A 21,003-nucleotide genomic window follows, 5' to 3' on the forward strand; every position below is an offset into this window, starting at 1 on the left:
CCATAGTTGTCACTGTAACTTTGGCTGACAACAGCATAAAGAACCACAAATAAGGCTTAAATGAAACAGGTTCTAGTTTTCTGAATAGATGTACTGGGTCACACCCGGTTGTAGATGTTATTGGCTTAGGGAGTGGATTTCAGCAAGAGTCCATTAAGCCCATTAGGCACTGGAATGCCCACTTCCTTTGACCCAGTGACTTTTCTTGTACACAGTGAGGGGTATAATCATAATGGCACTCTGGCACAAGTCACATTGGTTTCATGTCAGAAGAAACAAACCTAAGATCACAGAACCAAGTGCTTATAACTGTAAGAATACCACCCAAAGCTGAAAATGAAGAGAACTCTCTCAACCCAAAATGTTCCTCTGCTTGCAGCTTATAAAGAGGGGTCTGTCATAGGTTACATCAGGCTAAAGTGTGAGGGGGCTGTTTGGTGCACAATCTTTCTCTACACATAAGAGAGAATCCAGTACCGCACATCATTGTACTGGTTGACTTGTAAATTCAGGATATGTTACCACTGCAAAAAAAATTATATTGTGATCCCTTCTATTTTCTATTATATTTCTCTTATAGCAAAAATGAAATCAAATGATTTCAAGTTTTCTGCAGTGTAATCAGGATAACTCACATAATCTACTGCACAAAAGCTCAGCTTTTCTCCAACAAAACAGAGAAGGAAACAAGATCTCAAATAATATTAAGGTATCACTTTAAAGAACACCTGGCAATGAGGATGCCATGTCTTTCTCATTTGTCTCATTCAAATAAGCATTTTGGAAGAATAATTTCTGAAACAGAAGATTCTTGCATGATGCAAGTATAAGAAGAGAAATATTACCTCACTCAGTAAGTTACAGTAGTATGTCCCTCTAGGCAGTATTTCACATTTGTTGTGTCACTTGTGTCCTGCTAGAAGTGTAGAGTACCCCCTGGTAATGCCAGGATATCACCAGTGCAACTTCCTTCCGAAATCATCGTAACCAATAGAACATAAGAGGAAATGGAATACTGGAAATGGAAGCGACCATCCAAAGGATTTAGCTGAAACTTACTCATGTTCCGTACGTGCTGAAGATCTGCATTACATCATAAGGTTACTCAGGTGCAGAACAGGCAGGCACATGCATTCACCACGCAGTTCCCCAAGTTTGGGAGCTGCAGTAGAAACACATGGAAACACAGCTGCAGGGAGTTAAGTAAAGGTCAGAAAGGCACAGACTCCTCAGTCAGTCAGCGAATCCTCCAGAAGTCACATTCAGTACTGACTGAGGCTGTGGAGTTGTACTGTAAATTCAGTGGAGTATGTGCTTTGTCTTGCGTAGATGAAACAGCTACACTGGATTAACCAAGAAGATGGAATTTAAAAAAATGCAGATCTGTTTGCTCGAATCAGGTGAGCCAGTACATTTAGTGCACTGCATACTGCAGTGGGTTGTCATGTTTTCTTTCCGTGTCTTAAAATAAAAGTAATGAATATTAAATCAGCACAGGATAACATTTGGGAACATTTCAGCAATTAGCATAACACAAAGTTGAACAGGAAGTATTTTAATCAGACACAGGACATCAGTTAGGTATATTTATTAGGCAGTGTTTATTGTTTCTTTGGTAACCCATAGATTGTCTTGGAAGAAATTCTCTGGGATTTTTCTGCAATTGTTAACGGGCTGTTTTATCTGGCTCATGTTGAGTAGACTCACAGAAACTTAAATGGCCTGATGCTGAGATATGAGCACAGGGGCCTTTTCCGGTAGTTCGACTGTTCACCATATGCAAAAAATCACTTTGCTTATCTAAGGGGGAAAGGATGTTCCCCTTTTAACTGTGTGCTGCAGTATATCATGCACAAAAATATCTTGCACAATTTATGTTCACCATGACAGTTTATGATCTATGCTTACCATGATTGGCTGGTCTTAAGGGTCACATCCCCAGGTTAATGCAGGACAATGTCCCCACATTTGTTGATGTGGCAATGTGAGATCTTGTCAAAAGTTAGTTACAAAATAGGCATTCAACAGCAAAGTGGAAAAGTGTTTGACGCAAGGAACCTTCTACCTGAGCCATTGGCATGCAAATGTGTTCCTAAGCACAGCAGTGTATGTTAATCTCTAGAGTACAGAACCGGTGTGTCAACATAGTTCTTGGAAAAGGTACCTGATTTGGTGCAAGGATGACAGAACATATTTGCTTTGGTTTGTTCAGCTCTATGTTGTTAAACTTTAGGGACTGCTGACTGAGTGGATTATGATGTTGTACAAGCCTTGCGACAGTGTTGTGGCAGTAGCGATAAGTGGGAAATTATGTAGTTATGTCATCTAAGGCTCTGCTACACAAAAATAATCATAAAAAACAAAGCATGCACTCACTTACACCTCCCTAAAGGTTCTCTAGTCAGCCATGATAACATCTTGTCCTGTTTTGTTTCTATTCAAACCAGTTGTGTCCCCACTCGCTGTTACATTTAAATTGTCTGGATGATTCTTCTTATTGACTGTCTCTATCAGCCTATCCACAAACAATAGTTTATAGAATTGGCACAGTGCATTACCATGATTAAGGGGTCTGTGATGATAAAGCATGGGCTCCTCATCACCACAACCTTTGATGGCTGAGATTCAATTGTAGTGCCACTGTTAAAATGAATCCCAGAGAAAATTACAGGCATTATCAGGCAGACAGCTCCCAAAGTATCCCAATGACTCATGATTTAAGTGGTCTATTGTTGGTTTTTCTTTACTTACATCGACACTTTTTGCTATTCCTGACAGATATTCATCTAATGTGTCATACAATCTGCTGATCAAAACTTCTGTTGCTAAGCAAATAAATACAAAGTACAGTAGAGTAGCTGTGTGCACATCCAACCTGTTTTGAGGCCAGGTGCAGGATAAAAGTACATGTGAAGATTGAAGGAAAATGGATGTCTGCACACTGGATTACAGCTCCCACTACTTTAATGACTAAAAAGCAACATTTCAACCCAACAGGGTCTTCATCAGGCAAATCATTTGCCTGATGAAGACCAGGTTGGGTTGAAACGTTGCTTTTTAGTCAATAAAGTATTGGGAGCTGTAATCCAGTGTGCGGATATCCATTTTCCTTCAAGCAAATAAATACCCCCTTTGAACCGCAATTATTGCTGTTGTTCAGATGAGATGTAGGGCATTTGTCTGGGTGAATTTCCCACAAGTATTGTCCTCACTTGCCTTGCTGAAATAATATAATATGTACCCAGGGGTTAAATTGGGATTTGGGAGGTGGGTGAAAAAAGGTACAAACCAATGAATGTCTCAGCTGAAAATAGTTGTATCTTTAATGTATTGTGCACATAATTGTAATTAAGGAAAACAATGTTTTAAAAAGAATGTATACTATTGATGCAAGCTTTTACATAATATATTTAAAGTTTATTGAGTGTCATTAATGCTGAGATTTTTTTTACCCACTAAAATAATCGGTCATCCTCCTCTTGTCCTCACTTCTTCCTCCTTTATCCATCTTTCTTAAACTGGTGAGGCGCAAAACTTTCCTTTAAACTAATCATTGATCTCAAACTGTTTTAATTAATTTTCAGTGATTAACAAGCATCCAAACATCTGACTAATCAATTGGAAAGGGACACACCTTCTTCGCATTGTGTTAGGGAGATTAAATGATAAATGCGATTTAGAAAAATCCGTTTTAATCACTAAGCAGTGGCGGAATCTTCCCCTGATTTTACTTGAGTATCAATACAATGAATCCACAAATAGGCTACTCAATACTATCATATATAGCCAGCTCTCCCAAAATAGGCAGTTTTAGCGAGTAGCGAGCGAGGCCGTATAGCCTACATTTATTTTCATTTGCAGTATGAAATTGTGAACACTTTTAATCAACATTATTTGCGGATACATGCACTTCTTCCTCCGCACTCGTATTCATGGCAAATAGCTGCAATGCGTAGGCTAGATTGTGAACAAAATTGAAGTGCAGGTTTTGTTTTTGCTGGTTATTCTGAGAGCTAACACGGTAGATAACAGACTGGTGTATCTTGTTAAGTGTAGACTACTTGGTGATTAAAACTGATTTTTAACGGATAAATTGAATTTATGATTTAATCCCCCTAACACGGTATGAAGACGTGTGTGTGTTAGTCTACTTGCCATTTGATTAATCTGATTGTTGGCACGATTGATTATAAAGGAAAATTACTAATGAAAACAGGTTGAGATCAATGATTAGTCTAAAGGAAAGTTTTGCGGCCCACCAATTTTCAGCTCACCAGTCGCTGCTGAATAAAACGTTATGTATGTGGGAAATATTCAGTCCTAGTTTAGCTGCTGACCAGCAACCTGTTGATTTTGCTTAAGCAATCAAAGTTGCCGTTAATAATAGCCGGCGTTCATGGGGGCTGTTTATTCATCTCTCTTTAAAATGTTGCATAGATGAAATTACATGTTAACGAAACTACCTTCCAATCAATCAAGACAATCAACGATATTTATCTTTTTGTGCATGTCTATATAAACAACTGTTCCTCCTGAGTTTTTTTTCTTCTAATTTTTGATTGGTTGAGCGAGTAACTGGCTAGAAGGAACACATGGACTAGCATAAATGGACTGGATTGTCATAGTTATTTGTAAAACTGCCGGTCAAAATTATTTATTTATTTGCTAAAGGTGGGTGGACGCCGACCACCCCCAATGTAACCCCTGAATGTACGAAACTGTGCACCTCTATTAGAAATGTAAATTCTGGACGGCTGAGTGGCTCATCTTGTTAACACACTGTTCTAGAGAGTGGATGGATAATCCAGTGCTGAACTGAGACTTCGAGGGGCCTGATGCAGGATTTTATCTGGGGGCCGCCCTACCCACCCTAACACCTAAATAATATATTAATTTTATAATAATTAGAGGGCACCCTGGAGCCCATGCGGCCCTAAACAGCTGCTGATGTTGTTCCAATTGACGGAAAAGTAGAGTGCTGCCAAAAGCCGCGTTTCCACCGCAGGAACTTTACCCCGGAACTAGGAACCTTTTGAGGAACTCAGTGCGTTTCCACTGCAGGAACTAGGGTCTAAATTTAGTTCCTGGGGCTTCATTTTACCCCCCAAAAAGTTCCTGCTCGGGGGGTAGTACTTTCCGAAAGTACAGGAACCTTTTGGGTGGAGCTTGCAGTGCTGAACATTTCTGATTGGTCGAGTACTCGCAGCATTTTTTTGTATCTATTTTCCGCCATTAACCGCCATGTTTGAAAATATGCAGCTGGAAACCAATTTATTTTCATAATAACTTCAAATCAAACTTGTATGTTATGCGGCGCAGTAGCCTAGTTTTGGTTATAGCCTGTCAACGTCTTGGAATTATAACGTGTGCTCTTCTGTTCTTTTCTTGCTTTAGTATTTGTTTTATAAAATGCTAAGCATTCGTGCTGGGACAGCATATTACGTAGGCTACCAAAACATTCAAACTGATTAATTCGGTTGCTGAATATTTTCTTCCGGATTTTCTTTGTTAGCCCGTTGTAATTGACTCAAAACGTTTGATACAGTTATGTGAGGTATGCGGTAGTTCTGCGTAATTAACATTGGCGATACAGTAAAAGCAAACTGGAAATCACCTTCCGCACTTTTTGTCAGGGTAAAATAACACGTTAATTCTAGTAATCATCCCTTTAGCTTTTTCAGACTGCCGTAATTTTACTCCATTTTTCTGCCATTCTTCAATTCCACGAAAAGACCAGGAAGACTATGGACTAATTTATGGTGCATGGTTCGCATCTGGAGGGCACACTTCGCTGCTCGGCTAGCAGTAACTTCGAAGGAAAGCAAACGGTGGCTGTACCACTACTAATTTAAATGTTCACGCAAGCCCGAGTTTTCGTTCTATTCTTGTCATTTTGTGATTAGCCTATATGGAATTGACGATGAGAAAGTAATCAAACAGCAAATTGTTTACAACGTGTGCATGTTTTCTGCTGTTGTTGCCAGTTATATTGGAAATGTGAATGCATTCTGTCGCTTCGGATGTCAAGACATGAAAGCGAATGTTCGCATAAAAACATAATGAATGTGTTTGAGAGGATATATAAAACAGTTACAATCTGACTATTAGCCTGTTCTATACTATTTGTTGCATAACAACGGTCCAAGTTCAACTACCAACGACATTTTTGCTTGACAACGGTAAAATATGCCCAAACGGCTGCAGAAGAATATTTCAATTCCAGGTGATTAAATCGATAAAAATCAATAAATACAAAAGTAACCATATACAGTCATTGTTGGTAGCCCGTTGTATATAAGTGGAATAAACCCCTCCGGGCTGTCCCGGTTATTAGAAAATAATGTAGGCTACTTCGGTGGTAGTATGCGGTTACAGAAGAAATCATAGGACAGATGGACGGACGACAAAGTCGCTTTTTCATACGTCAGTGGGCTAATTTGCCTAATCTTCGCGGGACTTTAGACCGCGGTGGAAACGCAGACAACCATGGGCTGAAGGAACCTTTTAGTTCCTTGAAAAGTAGTTCCTGGGACTAAAAGTTCCGGGTAATTTTGGTGGAAACGCGGCTAAAGAATATTTTAGGTAGGTAGACTCCAGGTAGCAAAAACCAAGGTGCTCTTGAAGGCAGGGTACTAAATCCAACTCACTTAAAACTTCAGGCACACTTGCATGAAAGAAAATATTTTAAAAGCCTTTATTGTAGCGGCATATCAGCTGACATTAAATTAAAAAACCGACCGCAGGGTCTTCATCAGGATGTTATGGTCAAAACCAGTCTGTTTTGAAACCTGCATGACTGACACATGTGACTGAATGGCCGTGTGGTCCTTGGGGTCAGCTGAAAGAGGATCTATGAGGACGTACAGCCTGGACCAGGCACTGTGTCAGACCATTTAGTAGAGCTACGCAAATACATTATACAGTAATGTAGGAGATTCTCAAACTTGACCCTGGGTTTCTCATTTCTGTTGGTATTCATTCCAACCATAACTGAAATTCCTGAATTGTAAACGGCTGTTAACAGCTCTTAATTAGACTATTTTAATGTGTACTGAGGGATTATTTACTGTTGTAAGGCCACATAATATCAGAAATAGCAGTACATGCAGCTGCCAGGTGGCTAATCCTATTAAGCCACAAATTCAGTGTATGGACCTGCAATAATTCTAGCCAACAGGCCTGCAGGCAGATCTAGCATTGCCCAAGGATGGCAGGGCTTTAGTTGGTCTGTATGACAGCAAATCAATGCATCCCAGCAAACCGCCCTGGGCAAACATGTTAAGCTACACATGAAATGTCTTCCTCTGACTCATGTCTGTGCTTGCCTGACTTGCAAACTGTGATGTAATGGGAAGCAGCGGCTGACATACAGTAGTTTGCTTTGACGGACAGCACATGCTTGCCTGTGACCTCTCGAATTGACAGCAGAGGTTACAACAAGTATGATTTTGCATTTCAAATTGGGGAAAAGAAGGAGAAAAAGAAATAAATAGCAAAATAGCTATGCATACCAAGATTAATGAATGTCCCACATTCACATTGTGGGATTTGTAATTGTCAGACACTTATAAATGAATGCTTTCACTTTTTTAACATGTTATGTGGAAAATTATTCCCTTAGAAAATTGTTACATTTTCGTCATTACAAACCACTGGTTTTCAACCCTTTCCAGTCCCAGGACCCCTACCTGGATAGAGTCAAACAAGTGACGTCTGTCAGATTTTATGTGGTTTTTTTTTTTTTTTTTTTTTTGCATTGTGTTATTATTTATTGTTGCAAATACCTGATAGTGATGGTATAAGGTGATATAAAACTAATGTTAAAGATTAGACCTAAGTGAGATGACCCTGGTAAGAGGCGCACATTGTAAAATGTAGCTATGTGTCTACCTAGGCAGCTTTAGTTAGCTTTGTAGGCTACGTTTATGTTCTTTTATTTGCCAAGTCACTGCATTCCATGGTTGTTTGATGGGAATAATTATTTGAATGGATTCCATGATATCAAAACAAATTTGAAATGTGTAAACAAACAAACAAACAAACAATGTTCTTTCCCCTCATTTTTATAATGAAAATTTACCCATCACTAATATTGACTTGATGTTTTTTTTTCTGCAGACGACCTGCAGTACCTCAAAGGATGTCTAGGTCCAAAGACTGCTGGCTGAAGACAGTCTTCAGCCAGCAGGGGTCATACTACTGATAGACTGGACACTTCCTTCTAAATAACCTAAAGAGTTTTTTCAACTACCTTTATTGATTAAGAATTTTAACAAAAGCCAGCATAAAGCAGGAGACTAAAGGACAGGTTCTGAAAAGCCCTGACATCGATCTCTATGCAAAACCAGAATTAATCCGATTTTAAAGCAGGAAGCTTCAGTTAGTACACTATAGGAGTACACTAGCATTGATTTCTTGAGCAAGGTACTTAGTCCCACTTTAAACTTATAAATGAGCCCAGGGCTTTTGGGGGAAATGCAATGCGGTGTACACAGTGCTCGGAAGCTGCATGGCTTTCTGACTGATGTATCGGTCTTCTGTCCGGGCAGTGGCATGGTCGCTATTTAAAACAGCTGCTGTGACCCCTCGTGCCAAAGGCAGAGAGCCCATACAATTTAGAGTGATTACAGCTGCCTGTATTGTGCTGTAGAAGATCATCTTCAGAACGCATTGAATTCAAAGTCATATCTCCAGCATTACCAAGTGTATTAAAGTAACCTTAACCTTTGTTTTCTTTCATAAACTGGCAGTCTCTTCCCAATTTTCCTTCTGTCCATCACACAGTAATACACCTCCTGCCCTGCCTATATCCATGTACAGATAAACAGCACTTTCCCCTTGGTTTGTTTTTGTTGCTAATGAATGGAGCAATTCCCAGTTTTTCTTGGCAGTTCCCTCCCTGTGGCACTGATCATGCATGACATCATAATAAGCCCTGTTGTCAGGGTAACAGTATATGGTGTGCCTGTGTGCACAGCTGCCACATAGGCATTGCTATCCCTGACCTCACTCAGAGTAAAGTGATGTACCTGTGCTCAGCTCTCATTGTGGTACTGATGTGCATGATCTCACAATGGTCTTTGTTGCTAGGGGAGAAATACGTTGGTGTTGTGAAACAGGCCCGCACAAGCATGTCGAGTCAGTGGGGAGCCTTAATTCCCCTCGGGGCCTACATGAGTCCTGCACATTCTCATTAGCCGTTCCCTCCCTGGCGAAATTCCAGAAGGCAATTTCCATACTTCAGGTTGGGACAAGTTTACATTTGATTTACTTAGTTTTCTTGTCAGAACCCATTATATTGGGCAATTTCTGCAGCATAGATTTCACCCATTATTATCCATTTATTTAGCGATTGCTAGATGCCTGCCCAAGTAATTCCATTGGTCAAAGATGTAACTGGCTGCAATTCACTGGTCACCAAGGCAACATTTACCTTGGAATGTCGTACAGGAAATCCAGGGATTCAGACAGAAGCAGTGGTCATAACACTCAGCTCTATCTGGTGCTTACAGGTTTTAATCCCATGATGGAATTTCAGAATGGCCCCTCACAATAGAGTTGTTTTTCTTTTTCTTCATCAGAATATGACTGAATAATTTCAGTGTTTGAATGCTTTGCTAGTGGCAGTTTATTCATAAAATACCCACACATGTTGTGTATATTTCACATTAGGGAGTGGACAGGGGGTGTTAATATGAATTCTTTAAAAACGGCAACTGTTTGCAATAACTGACCTCTTACAATTCCAGTTTTTTAAAAATATATTACATCAGAGTTAGCCTATCTAAAGATGTGAATAAATAAACCCACATGTCTATGTCAATGGCTCCTGCCTGCTCTGGATTCAGGAACAATTGCAGGATAAGCTTGTCTGTGACTATCAAGATATTTAGGGAACATAAAGAGAAACAATGCATTCATATATATATATATATTTTTTTAAACACAGAAACTTCAGTCACAGGACCTGTAGAGCCCCCGTGCAGGGAAGGTAGCCTCTGCACATAAAACAAAAAACAGATTGTCTTTGCTACTATACCGCATACCTCTGAATAACAGAATCATAACAATGAATTAATAAACTTCTTAGTACGTTTGTTTTTCTCTCTCTCTTCATTTGTCATTTTGCATAAAATGTAGGGCTACACAGTTTTTCTTCCTTATAAGGTCTATGCGCACCTATGATGTGTAAACTCCCCAGTGTTCCAGGAAAACAAAGCCAAAGGTCTCGGCAAGAGCTGCAGGGATCGCTGTGCTTGTCGTTATTCCTCTCACGCGAATTGTCCTGTCCTGGCGTTTGGCAGTCTGCGAGCTCTAGAGAGGGTCGGAGGGAATTCCGATCCCAGGCAGTACTGACGTCACTAGCGGCAGACTGACAGACCAGCTGCTTTCATTCACAGTGCAAGCACACACCATAGCTGGGAGTTCCTGGTGAAATCTAACATCTATCTAGCCTATGTACAAGGCCATATGACCATGACCCACTTCCTGTGAGAGGGCACGCGTATTTGTTAATTTTTTTTTTTTTTTTTTTTTTGAGGGGTGGGGGCGCGCATTTCGATGATGGAGTCACGTACTCTGTAGTGTTGGGGTGGTGATTGATTAGCCGACCATCCCATGTTCTGTCCGGCCACCGAGAGCTCCCATGCGCGCAGTTCCGCGGTGTTTCCATGCCAACGCTAAGAAGTTTGCTGGCCTCCAACTAAGGGGAAATGCCTTGAGAATTGGCGAGGGACGTCTCTCGGTTTAAGGGGGAACACGTTCTCCCTGCCAGCGATATATAGGCAAACAAACCACACACTTATCAAGTTATTTAGATTAGACTATAAATTGGGCAACTCAGTTTTTATTCTGAGGACATAACTTAGTCCTGGCTTGTCATCTGAAAGGTAAGCCGTATCTTGCCTTGTATGTATATTTTAAACTGGTCTCATGTCCTGGTCAGGCTTCATTTTGCCAGTGTTAACTTGATAACGCACTCGGTCCATAGAGGATCAAATGTTACTTTCAGGTTCTTTGCAGGGACATTCTGAATAGTTAAATAATTTTATTTCTCGAGGTGACAAACTCGTGAATTTCCGTCTTTGGTCTTACTCTTGACAAGAGCAGGACGTTCAGTGCTAGTAAAACCGTATTTTCGCTTGTGAAATACAAGGCCTATTTGTGGTTAAGTTCTGTATTTAGTTGTAAGGCAAACGCGAGTTAGATAAACGCGGAAGTGCCGTTGCTATTCATTAACGAGTTTGTTTTGCATAGGCTCTTTCTAACGATTCTTTAATGCTAAATCCATTAACTGTGTCTGAACTGAATTAAGCGGAGGACGCCGTAACCCTTTGAAGAGTAGGTTTTTTGGAATAAAAGTTGTGATCTTGTGATCCGAAAATGGTTAAGAAAGCTGCAACAGACCACTGACTTGACTGATACACCAACGGGGGGTCGGTTGTGTGGGTGGATTTCTTTTCTTGGCGCGGCAGTAACGTTGTTAGTGCTCTCCAGATATATGGACTTGAATGGAAGATGCTCGCTGGTGTTACTCGAGAATATGAGTGCATTAACAGTGTTTAACAGAACCAGACAGGGCTATTTTTACATTTCATACTGCATTTATTGCATTTGCTGTGAACCGTGCTTCTCGGAAGAGGATGAGGCATCTTAATGGTTTAATTACGCCGCTCCATTGCCTACAGCTCATTCTCGGGGCCCCAGGCCAATTGTGTAATCCCAAAATGCATGAATCGATTGCCGCATTGAAAGAATCTACACCGTATATAAAGTGCATGGTCTTGGTTAGTTATTTTAATATTCTGCTATATGAGGCTAATGAAACTAATCTCCAGCTTTACAATATGAACATATAGTTTATATAACGATGTTGTCGGAAAAGTGCATCTAGTTAGGCTATATAACCGAATAGCCTTCTAATCTAAGTTCTACGTTAAGGTTTTCTACATTTAACAGTGATCAAACGCAACTTCACCCGAGGAAGGGCCATGTGGGCGAAACTGGGACAAGCAGAGCCGAACACGTGCTGCTCATCACTTCTGTCACTCTCATGGAATACGGAAATAAAAACATTCTCCAGCTACAGCACGTTTTCCGATGAGTGTGTGTACTGTATAAAATGCAATGCATAACAAAGAGCATTCCCTATATCTTTAAACATAGGGCGTGTTTTTGATTTTGTCATATGGGAATGATTCACGCCCAGTAAAAAGAATATTTCTTGAATTATTTTATAAACCACACTGTTATTGTAGTCTCTATGGGCCACCTTGTTCTTTTTTGTAATCTATCACTTGTATTTCTGAAAGAAAGAGCGAATAAGAATCATGCTTCCAGGTTTATACGCAGAAAGACAAGGAATCTGTAAGAATTATTTTCTTTTGTTTAAGCAGTTGGTTTAAAATAAAATGAACCTGCCTACATCGCAGTGCCTTCACTTAAAGCTTTGTTTCTGTGCTAAATCCATTGATATTTTTTGGCACTTACTTTTTCATGTTTAAATACAACACGTAACTTCAGCATCTGATTGGCTGTATGATGCCTCATTTACATCCCTTGGCTGTCGCTGGGTGTATCCTGATTTGTGATTTGCTCGTTGTACAGCGAGACTATCAGAAGTTGTCTGTGTGGAAAGAGAAGGGCCTCAGATAGCTGTTTTAGTATGGAGCAATGCTGCAGGTGGCATGTGGTGAGATGTCAGGCCCTTCAAACATTTTCTGATAGACAGGTGGGTCACATGTGTTTGAGCCAAAAACTCCATACTGTGCTAGTTTTGTTCTTGATGCTCCTGTGGTGTGCAATTAATGTATCATTCATGCCATATCTTCATATGTTACTGCTTAAAACCATATGAAAAATACTTCTGTAATGATGACCATAAAGGTATGAGCCAATTCATGAAAGTTAAGAGCTTCCCCCTTTCTCTCTCTTTCAGAGATGAAAGAGAAGAGCCCATGGCATAGGCCTTTGATCATCTTCATTACCGTCCTCATCGTCTTGGCAATCATCGCCTTGGTGACAACAGCTGTAGTTCAGAACAGAACCCTTCAGAAGTACAAGGTACCATTTCCCTGATATTCAGCATTCAGTTGCCAGTCCAACAGCATCTCTGGTCCTGTTACAGATGGCCCAATTACTGATACCCAGAGCAGGGCTCCAGACTAACTTTTTACATTGGTTGCACTGGTGCACCTAACCTTTTCATTTAGGTGCACCAGCACATAATTTAGGTGCACCCAAAAATTTTCACCGCGCCTTTTGGCGCCGCAATAATACTTTTTAAGTGTTACCCTTTTTGTCAGTTCCCATACACATTGGTAATTTCTTGACACATTATGTAAATGATTGTAAACAGGAATAAAGGTGCAGATAAATGTTTTTTCTTTATTTAAATCACAGCACAAACAAGAAATCGCAATAACCTCAATTGTTTAAAAAATAAACTTAAAAAGTGCTAATGTTTAAAGTGCTTGACAAACTCAAATAAATAAATCAAACTCAAATAACTCAAACATAAGTGTGCACTGCTCCCGGAGGAGTACAGGGCGCGGTTTCACACATACGTGCCTTATTTTTTTCAGCACCCGCATTCAGCGAAGAAGAATATCAGGGTCAGAGCAAATCAGAAGCAGAGTAGGGGCGGGTCTTCGCAGAATGCGGGTGGGAAAAAAAAAATAACACTACACACATACACACATTGTACTACGGCGGGGTATTAGGGCCACATTGAGGGGGAAAAAATTTGGAGATTTCGAGAATAAAGTCGTAATTGAGAAGAAAAGTCAATATTACGAGATTAAAGTCGCAATTTAATGAGAATATACTCGTAATATTACGACCTTATTCTCGAAATCTCCGGATTTTTTTCCCCTCAATGTGGCCATAATACTCCGTCGTAACACACAGAGACAGACCTGCTAAATGTCAGGCGCACCGGTGCGACCAAAATGGTCGCGCTCTGGAGCCTTGCAGAGGGAAAATGCCCACCCATATCTCTGTTAATCTCAGGGGGAGTCAATACCACTTTGCACACTGAGTAATCATTATTACTCACTGAGTAGATGAAACCATAAATACATTACATTTCACTTTGGAGATGCCCTTATCTAGAGAGACTTACAAAAGAGTCTAGAGAATATATGTGTCAGGAATTTTTTTAAAGTGCAGTATCACCCATATACCCAACATATACTATCACGACTTACAACCACGATGTTCAAACCTGAATTTTAACTTGCAACCTTTGGATTACCAGCCTAGTTTCTGAACTGACATTGCTGCGCTGTGGTAAGTGGCTAATTATTGATGAAGTGCATAAAATTTCCAAACATTATCCAGTGTAATTCTCCCAATTCTGACCTCTCTCTCTGTGTTCCATAGTCTGGAACAGTCTTTAATTACTGTCTGTGCTCTAGTCTCTTAACGTCAGTCTCTGTGCTCCACAGTATGGAATTGTGTTGGATGCTGGCTCCTCCCACACTGCCGTGTACATCTATGAGTGGCCGGCAGAGAAGGAGAACAACACAGGAATGGTGCAGCAGAAGCATACGTGTGATGTGAAAGGTGCGTGTGAACAGAAATGCATGTGTCTTACAACCAATTAAAAACAATATTCTGGTGTGTCTGAAGCTTCATTTCGTGGGAGTGTTCAGATGGTTTCATGTCTGGGAGGATTTTTCTGTATTTATTTATGGTCCTTTGGGAAACATTTATCAGGATCATTGTTCACTATGTAGAACCCTGTTCCTGGAGATCTACTGTCCTTTAGGTTTTTGCTCCCATCCTGACAAAGCACACTCAACAGCTAGATATCTTGTTGAGCAGTTTATTAGTAGTCAGTTGTGCCAAATTAAGGTTGAAGTGAAAACCAACAGGGTGGTAGATCTCCAGGAACAGGGTTGGTTACCACTGATGTGGGAAGTGGAATTACATGGACCCACAATCAAATTGGGGAAACCTCCTGTATCTGGTTTTGGCTCCTCATTGGGCCAGCAAAGTCCCCCTTTTTTAGCCAGTTCCACCCAGGTGTGTTCAGGGGAGAGAGGTGTGTGAAGATCTGACAAAGTGTCTTTCATGCCAACGTACAGAGTGAGGTAGTGTGTGTACATTACTGTAAAGATCCTGTACTTATGTAAAATACCCACCATCTGACCTCAGGTATGTAAAACACCCACTATCTGGCCTTAGTGTGTATGAGTATGGGGTTCTGATGTTGGGTTTAAATTGCTGGCATTCTACTGTCCTGGCATTGATTCTTTTTGCTTGGTATTCCAGATATTCATTTGAAAAACTGAAATGAGGACTTCCTTCTACATTTGTTTTACTGACTCACAAAGGTGCAAAAGAAGGACCATATTTTTATATCATATTTTACAACACTGGCCTTGTGTCTCCTACTCACTCTCAAACCCATGCAAAAAAAAAAAAAAAACACTAAAATAAATTAACTGTTAGAGTCCACTGCCATTTCTTTTAATTTATTCTACATATTCAGTTATTTGTTTTTACACTTAAGTTTGGTGAAGGTTTGATCCTGCAGTTGTGTTTCCGTTTGTTTGCTTTTATCATCATTTTGTTTTGGCATCATGTAGTGGTCTGTGAGGGTTACAGTCGTTTTCATAAAACCTTTTCTTGTTTAAAAAGCAGTGTTTTTCCAGAGCATGCTTGCTTGGCCCTGTGTTTGAGAAGGTATTTATTTTACCAGATTCTGGCTGAAGACAGGAATAGACTGAAGGAATTTTACATGTCAGACATCCAGTGCCCTTTGACCTCTGTGACGCACTGCACTTGCATAGATACGCTCTCACAGGCCCATCTCCAATAACGAATGTGATGGAAGGTTTAATCTCGCTGCCGCAAATCATTCAGTCAGCAAGGTTTTCCATGAAAGCACTGGCTGATTCTGGGTCATCGAACAGGCGAAGCACACCATCATGGATGCACCTGAGCCTGGCTGGGTAGGTGAAGCCATGTTACATCTTTTGAAAAGCCAGAGGTTTTACAGCTGCATCAAACTCACGCCTTCTCCTCAAAACCTCGGTTGAGAGGTTTGTGTAGAAACCTTGCTGTGTGCCATTGTGGGTTAAGCTGCGTTTCTTCAGCACACCCTTCAGGATCACCTCTTTGTCAAGGTAGCACAAAAAGCGAATTAAAATGCCTCTCAGCTTGTCACCTGGGCCTGAGCCTGGGGCTAGAGATCTGTGGGCATCAAGTCAAGTGGAGGGCCGCAGCAGGGAGAAACTTCACTAGGGGGGTACTTTAAGCATTTTCAGCTAAGCCCACAATCTAGGTAATCGCTCAGTTCTGTGATTGTTAGACATTCTCGGTTGCAGAAATGCTGTGCTCTGCCCTGTCTAGTTGTTTTTCCATATCCATTACCCTACCAATTAGGTCAGTAATGGAGCCCTCCACTAATTAAACTGTGGATGTTAGCCCATTAAAACAACCATCAGTGCCATCAAGGCGAGCACCAACCGATTTGAGTTGGACTACGATAACCTCCATTTTCGTTAAATTCGGGTCTGTATTGTCAACTTCAGTCAATGCCACAAACGTGACAGTGTGCTTATTTCCTTTATTCCCTTTCTTGTTCTTGTCTCTCTGAGGTTGGCCTGAAAAGTGGAATTCCCCTGAAAAGGGAATTCTTTGTCACTGTCTCTCTGACATCTTTTCTCTTCTTGTGCAACCTCAAGTTGCAGAATGGAGAATAACTAAATAATTTAGGAAAACTTTGGAGTGGAGCTGTCTGAAAAAGCATCCATCATGACACCTTCCTATGGTGAAATTTACAGTTTGAAAGTGTCCAAACTCATGGTTCTATTTCTAAACAATTTTAAGATGCTAATGTTTTAGGCACTGCAGCTTCTTATTTTGTAACGAGTGCTTCGAGAGTCATCTGGTCTCCCCCACCACTGCGGTCTAGCCCCTCTTTCGTCACTGCCTTCACCCTGCCCACATCTGTCGCCACCTGCTGCTCCCCACCACCACCCGGCCCCGCCCATCATCTGAGCCACATTATAAACTCTGTAAAACTGACTGACATGTCTGTCACCAGTCGGCACCCTGAGCTGACCAGAGGAGGATGGGTTTCCCCCTTGAGCATGGTTCCTTCCGAGATTTCTTCCTATCTGCCACAGGGAGTTTTCCCTTGCCACTGTTGCCTTAGGCTTGCTCCTGTGGGGGTTTAGGCCAGGTTTGTCTGTAACGAGTATTGTGACAACTGCTGATACAAAATACGCTATACAAATAAAATTTGATGATTTGATGATAACATGTAGGAAGGCAAAGCAGGCTTGGGGAGTTCTCTCCAATGCGTTTTTGGAAATCCAAAATGACACAAATTATGTTAAAGTCGGTATCCTTTTCATGGCAAGGATTCAGTAAACCAAATCTATCATAGTTTTTCATCCCAAAAACGTGTTTACTTGGTGAGATGTCCTTTGTTTACTTAGCAATTCTTCAGAGGAATTATCAATGTTGTCTGTTTCACCATGGCATATACGCCGACAGTACTGTGTACATAAGAAATTTTACTATTTTTGGTATATGTATATATATATATTCTCTGGAACAAGTGGAGCCCACTTACAAGGTTCTCTGACTAATTCTGGCCAAGCTGTTTCTCAGTATAGCCAATGGCACCTGCTGTGCGCAAGCAGCAAGTCGACATGGAGAGCACAACTTCTTCCTAGTACACAGCCAGCCAATGGCATGCTATTATAGTATTATAGTGACAACCAGGAAGCAGTTTAGCCAATGCAATTACATTTCTAAAGGTGTGTAGGTTATTAGGATTGTTGACTCAGCAGAGGGCATGTTTAGTGAATAACTTGATCCCATTTTATATCAGTGAGCATGTAAATACATTCTCAAAATATAAATATTTTTTTATTCAGTATGCTTATAAGCCTGATTTTTCAATAATAAATGTGGCATGTGAAATTGTGGAACGTGCTTGACATGTTAATGGGGGAGGGGTATTTTTCTAAAACTGAAATCAATGAATGGGTTGGTAAACTAGATGGCTAATGTAATTATTTTCTACAATCCAGAGGTGGCAAGGGGAGGACAAGGAGAGGGGGGTGGAGTGTGACAGGCAGGGGGAAAGAGCTAATTTCAGCGCACTTCTTCCACGAGCATGTAGTATACAATATATAGTACTGTACCCCACTTAAGACCCATATCATTTGGTTAACAGGTGTCCTTTTGAAGTCTCGAAATGGCCTTTTTGGTAACCGTAACCTGCCTAGACATAGCTCAGAAAAAACAATGGAGAATACTAATTTTTGGTGTTATTGTCATCAAATTTGGCTGTGGCTCCTTTGTGTTTTTAAGCTGACCAGGCATAAACCTCTGTATCCACTCAAAAAACTAGCTGAAAAAAAACTTCCACTGTGTTTGAACTGTTACTTTGTTTCAGTAATATTTTGAGTAATCTGGGATTATGCATGTAGTCAAAAAGCTTCAAGAATTTTGACCATTTTATTTTTGATGTCAGTTTCAGGCTTGTGTTAAAAAAGCAGGTGCTACAGAAGGGGCTATGGGTATGTTTATACATTTTGGTTTCATCATGTAGAAATTACAGCACTTTTTATGCATAGCCCCCCAATTTCAGGGCACCATAATGCTTTGGACGTGTTAATGTTATAACATTACATGACGAGAACAGGCTATTCAGCCCAACAATGCTTGCCATTTCCCTAACTAATTATACCTGGTGCTTTGATTACCTACAGACCGGATGGTGTCTATCACTGGATCAAGCCTGGACTTAAAACCCCCCAGAGTTTCTGCCTCTACTACATGACCAGGCTATTCCGCACATTGACTACTCTCTGCATGACAAAATGCTTAGTGTCGTCTGTGCGGAATTTACCCTTTGCAAATTCCATTTATGTCCCCTCGTTTTACTAACAGAACTCACCTCGAATGTATCTCTTGTAGTTCACTTTGTTAATTCTCTTTATGAATCAAATCACCCCTAAGTCTCCTTTTACTAAGCTTGAAGAGATTAAGCATCTTTAGTCTTTCCTATCCTATGCCATTTGTCCCAAATATCATGTTGCCCTAAAATGAGCAGGGGCCTATGTATAAAAAGTGCTGTAATTTATACATGGTGAAACCAAAATGTATAAATACTTGAATGTATATACCCTTTAATAACAGCTAAGAATCTGCACTTTAACCACATATGAATTGTTTGATTACAAATATAGAACTGTAGAGTACACAACCAAATCAACAAAAAATAATATTTATTTGTCTCAAATGTGATTGAGCTCACTGTATAAAGGAAATGCTGTATATATGTGGAATATATAGGAATATATATTTTCATGTAACATTAAGACATGTAACATGTTTATTGATGGGGAGTTTATCGATTAATAATTGTCAATAGTGATTTATATTTTATTATATTATTTATTATACCAACATATATTAACATCTTTGATGTTTGTCTCCATTCTAGTAATATAACAACTTGAAATGTAACAAATTGATTTTTTTCCCCCATTGTTTTTGTCCTGCTAAAATGCTGGAACCCAGAAAATCAGGTGGAGTTTTTGCTAATCAAAGCTGAGACTGAGCAATGAACATTTCCCATGAAATGCAAAAGAGAACAGCGGCACATATACTTAGTAGCCAGTAAAACTGGTTTGAGTGAACCGGTCAGAGCAAGCAACCCTTGGGAAATGGAGTTTGGCTTATCTGACGATGCGTGGATTGGCCATAGGCATGTTGGCTGTGCCAATCCACTAGAAGTCATGTCTGTCCCGCATCTATGTTCGCCCCCCGCCCTGCAGGAAAGGGGATCTCCAGCTACTACACCAGTGTGGAGAAGGCCGGGCTGTCCCTGAGGGACTGCATGGAGGAGGCCAAGGAGAAGATTCCCACCTGGAGGCATCGGGAGACCCCCGTATACCTGGGGGCCACTGCAGGGATGAGGTTACTGAGGTAACGCACCACCCCCCTCTACCCGTGCGTGTGTGTTTGGTGCGAAGCGACAGATCCGCAGACGGCGAGATTCATCACCATCCTGTTTTTTCCTGCACAAAGGAAAATGAACGAGACCTTGTCTGACCAGGTCCTGTCTTCGGTGGAGGGCTTCCTGCAGGTATATCCCTTCATGTACCAGGGGGCTCGAATCATCAGCGGCCAGGAGGAGGGCGCCTATGGCTGGATCACCGTCAACTACCTGAGTGATAACTTCCACAGGGTGATTACCAAACACCACACAGGCCCACATGCACGCAACTAGCTGAGTGACCACATCCTCACACACACACACACAGTTACAAACACTTGTTCCCTCAACTGCCTATAGCTGGATCACTATCCACTAGTTGACGGACAACTTCCACACTTTTTTATATCACACATAATCACACACACTGACTCGGCCACCTATGGCTGGGTCTCTGTGACAGCTTCCCCATGGTGATTATCTTAAAAACACTTATACTTCAGTAAACCCATAAGATGTTATGAGTGAAGTGTTTATCCTATGCTCACCACACACACACATACACTGAATGACTAGTCTTCAACATATGCTCCCCCCTGCCCCGGTCTCTTTTACAGCTATGAGTCTGCATTGTTATGTGTGTTCTCCCTTACAGTGTGTAGGATTTAGTGGCATCTAGCAGTAAGGTTGCAGATTGCAACCAAATGAATACCCCCCAACCTCCCCTCTCCCCTCCCTTTCCAACGACGTAGGAGAAGCTACGGTGGCCTGTAAGTTCCAAAAGTTATGTCATCGTCTACGACAGCATCGAGTAGCAAGTGTCAAGTGATGAGGTTCCTTGATAGATTTATAAATTGTATTTAGTTATTTAGTCTGTAAAACTATAGGTCATAGATTACAAGTAAGATAGCGATTATGATTGTTAATTGTTCCGCATTGTGGTAGCATTTTATTGCTAACGTTAGCTGCTTTGCATGGTAGCATCATAGAAAGACCAACTATTACACTACTAACGCTTACATTACAGTGTGAAA

At 40.8% G+C, this 21,003-nt stretch overlaps 1 protein-coding gene across 3 annotated transcripts in view; it reads left to right on the top strand.

The window, feature by feature from the left end:
• The window catches only part of entpd1 (ectonucleoside triphosphate diphosphohydrolase 1), a 52,356-nt gene that overhangs the window by 13,279 nt on the left and 18,074 nt on the right, over positions 1 to 21,003 (top strand). The window contains exons 1-5 of one of the 3 annotated variants that reach the window (XM_035406395.1): positions 1,361 to 1,400; positions 12,938 to 13,062; positions 14,448 to 14,565; positions 19,809 to 19,959; positions 20,062 to 20,221. In XM_035406395.1, the coding sequence (XP_035262286.1) occupies positions 1,361 to 1,400; positions 12,938 to 13,062; positions 14,448 to 14,565; positions 19,809 to 19,959; positions 20,062 to 20,221 (594 nt within the window). Of the gene's footprint in view, positions 1 to 1,360; positions 1,401 to 10,591; positions 10,890 to 12,937; positions 13,063 to 14,447; positions 14,566 to 19,808; positions 19,960 to 20,061; positions 20,222 to 21,003 lie in introns of those variants that run through there. The other 2 variants (XM_035406397.1, XM_035406396.1) reach the window with 2 other exon arrangements.

This window comes from Anguilla anguilla, chromosome 2 (assembly GCF_013347855.1).
Source record: "Anguilla anguilla isolate fAngAng1 chromosome 2, fAngAng1.pri, whole genome shotgun sequence".
Taxonomy (NCBI): Eukaryota; Metazoa; Chordata; class Actinopteri; order Anguilliformes; family Anguillidae; genus Anguilla; species Anguilla anguilla.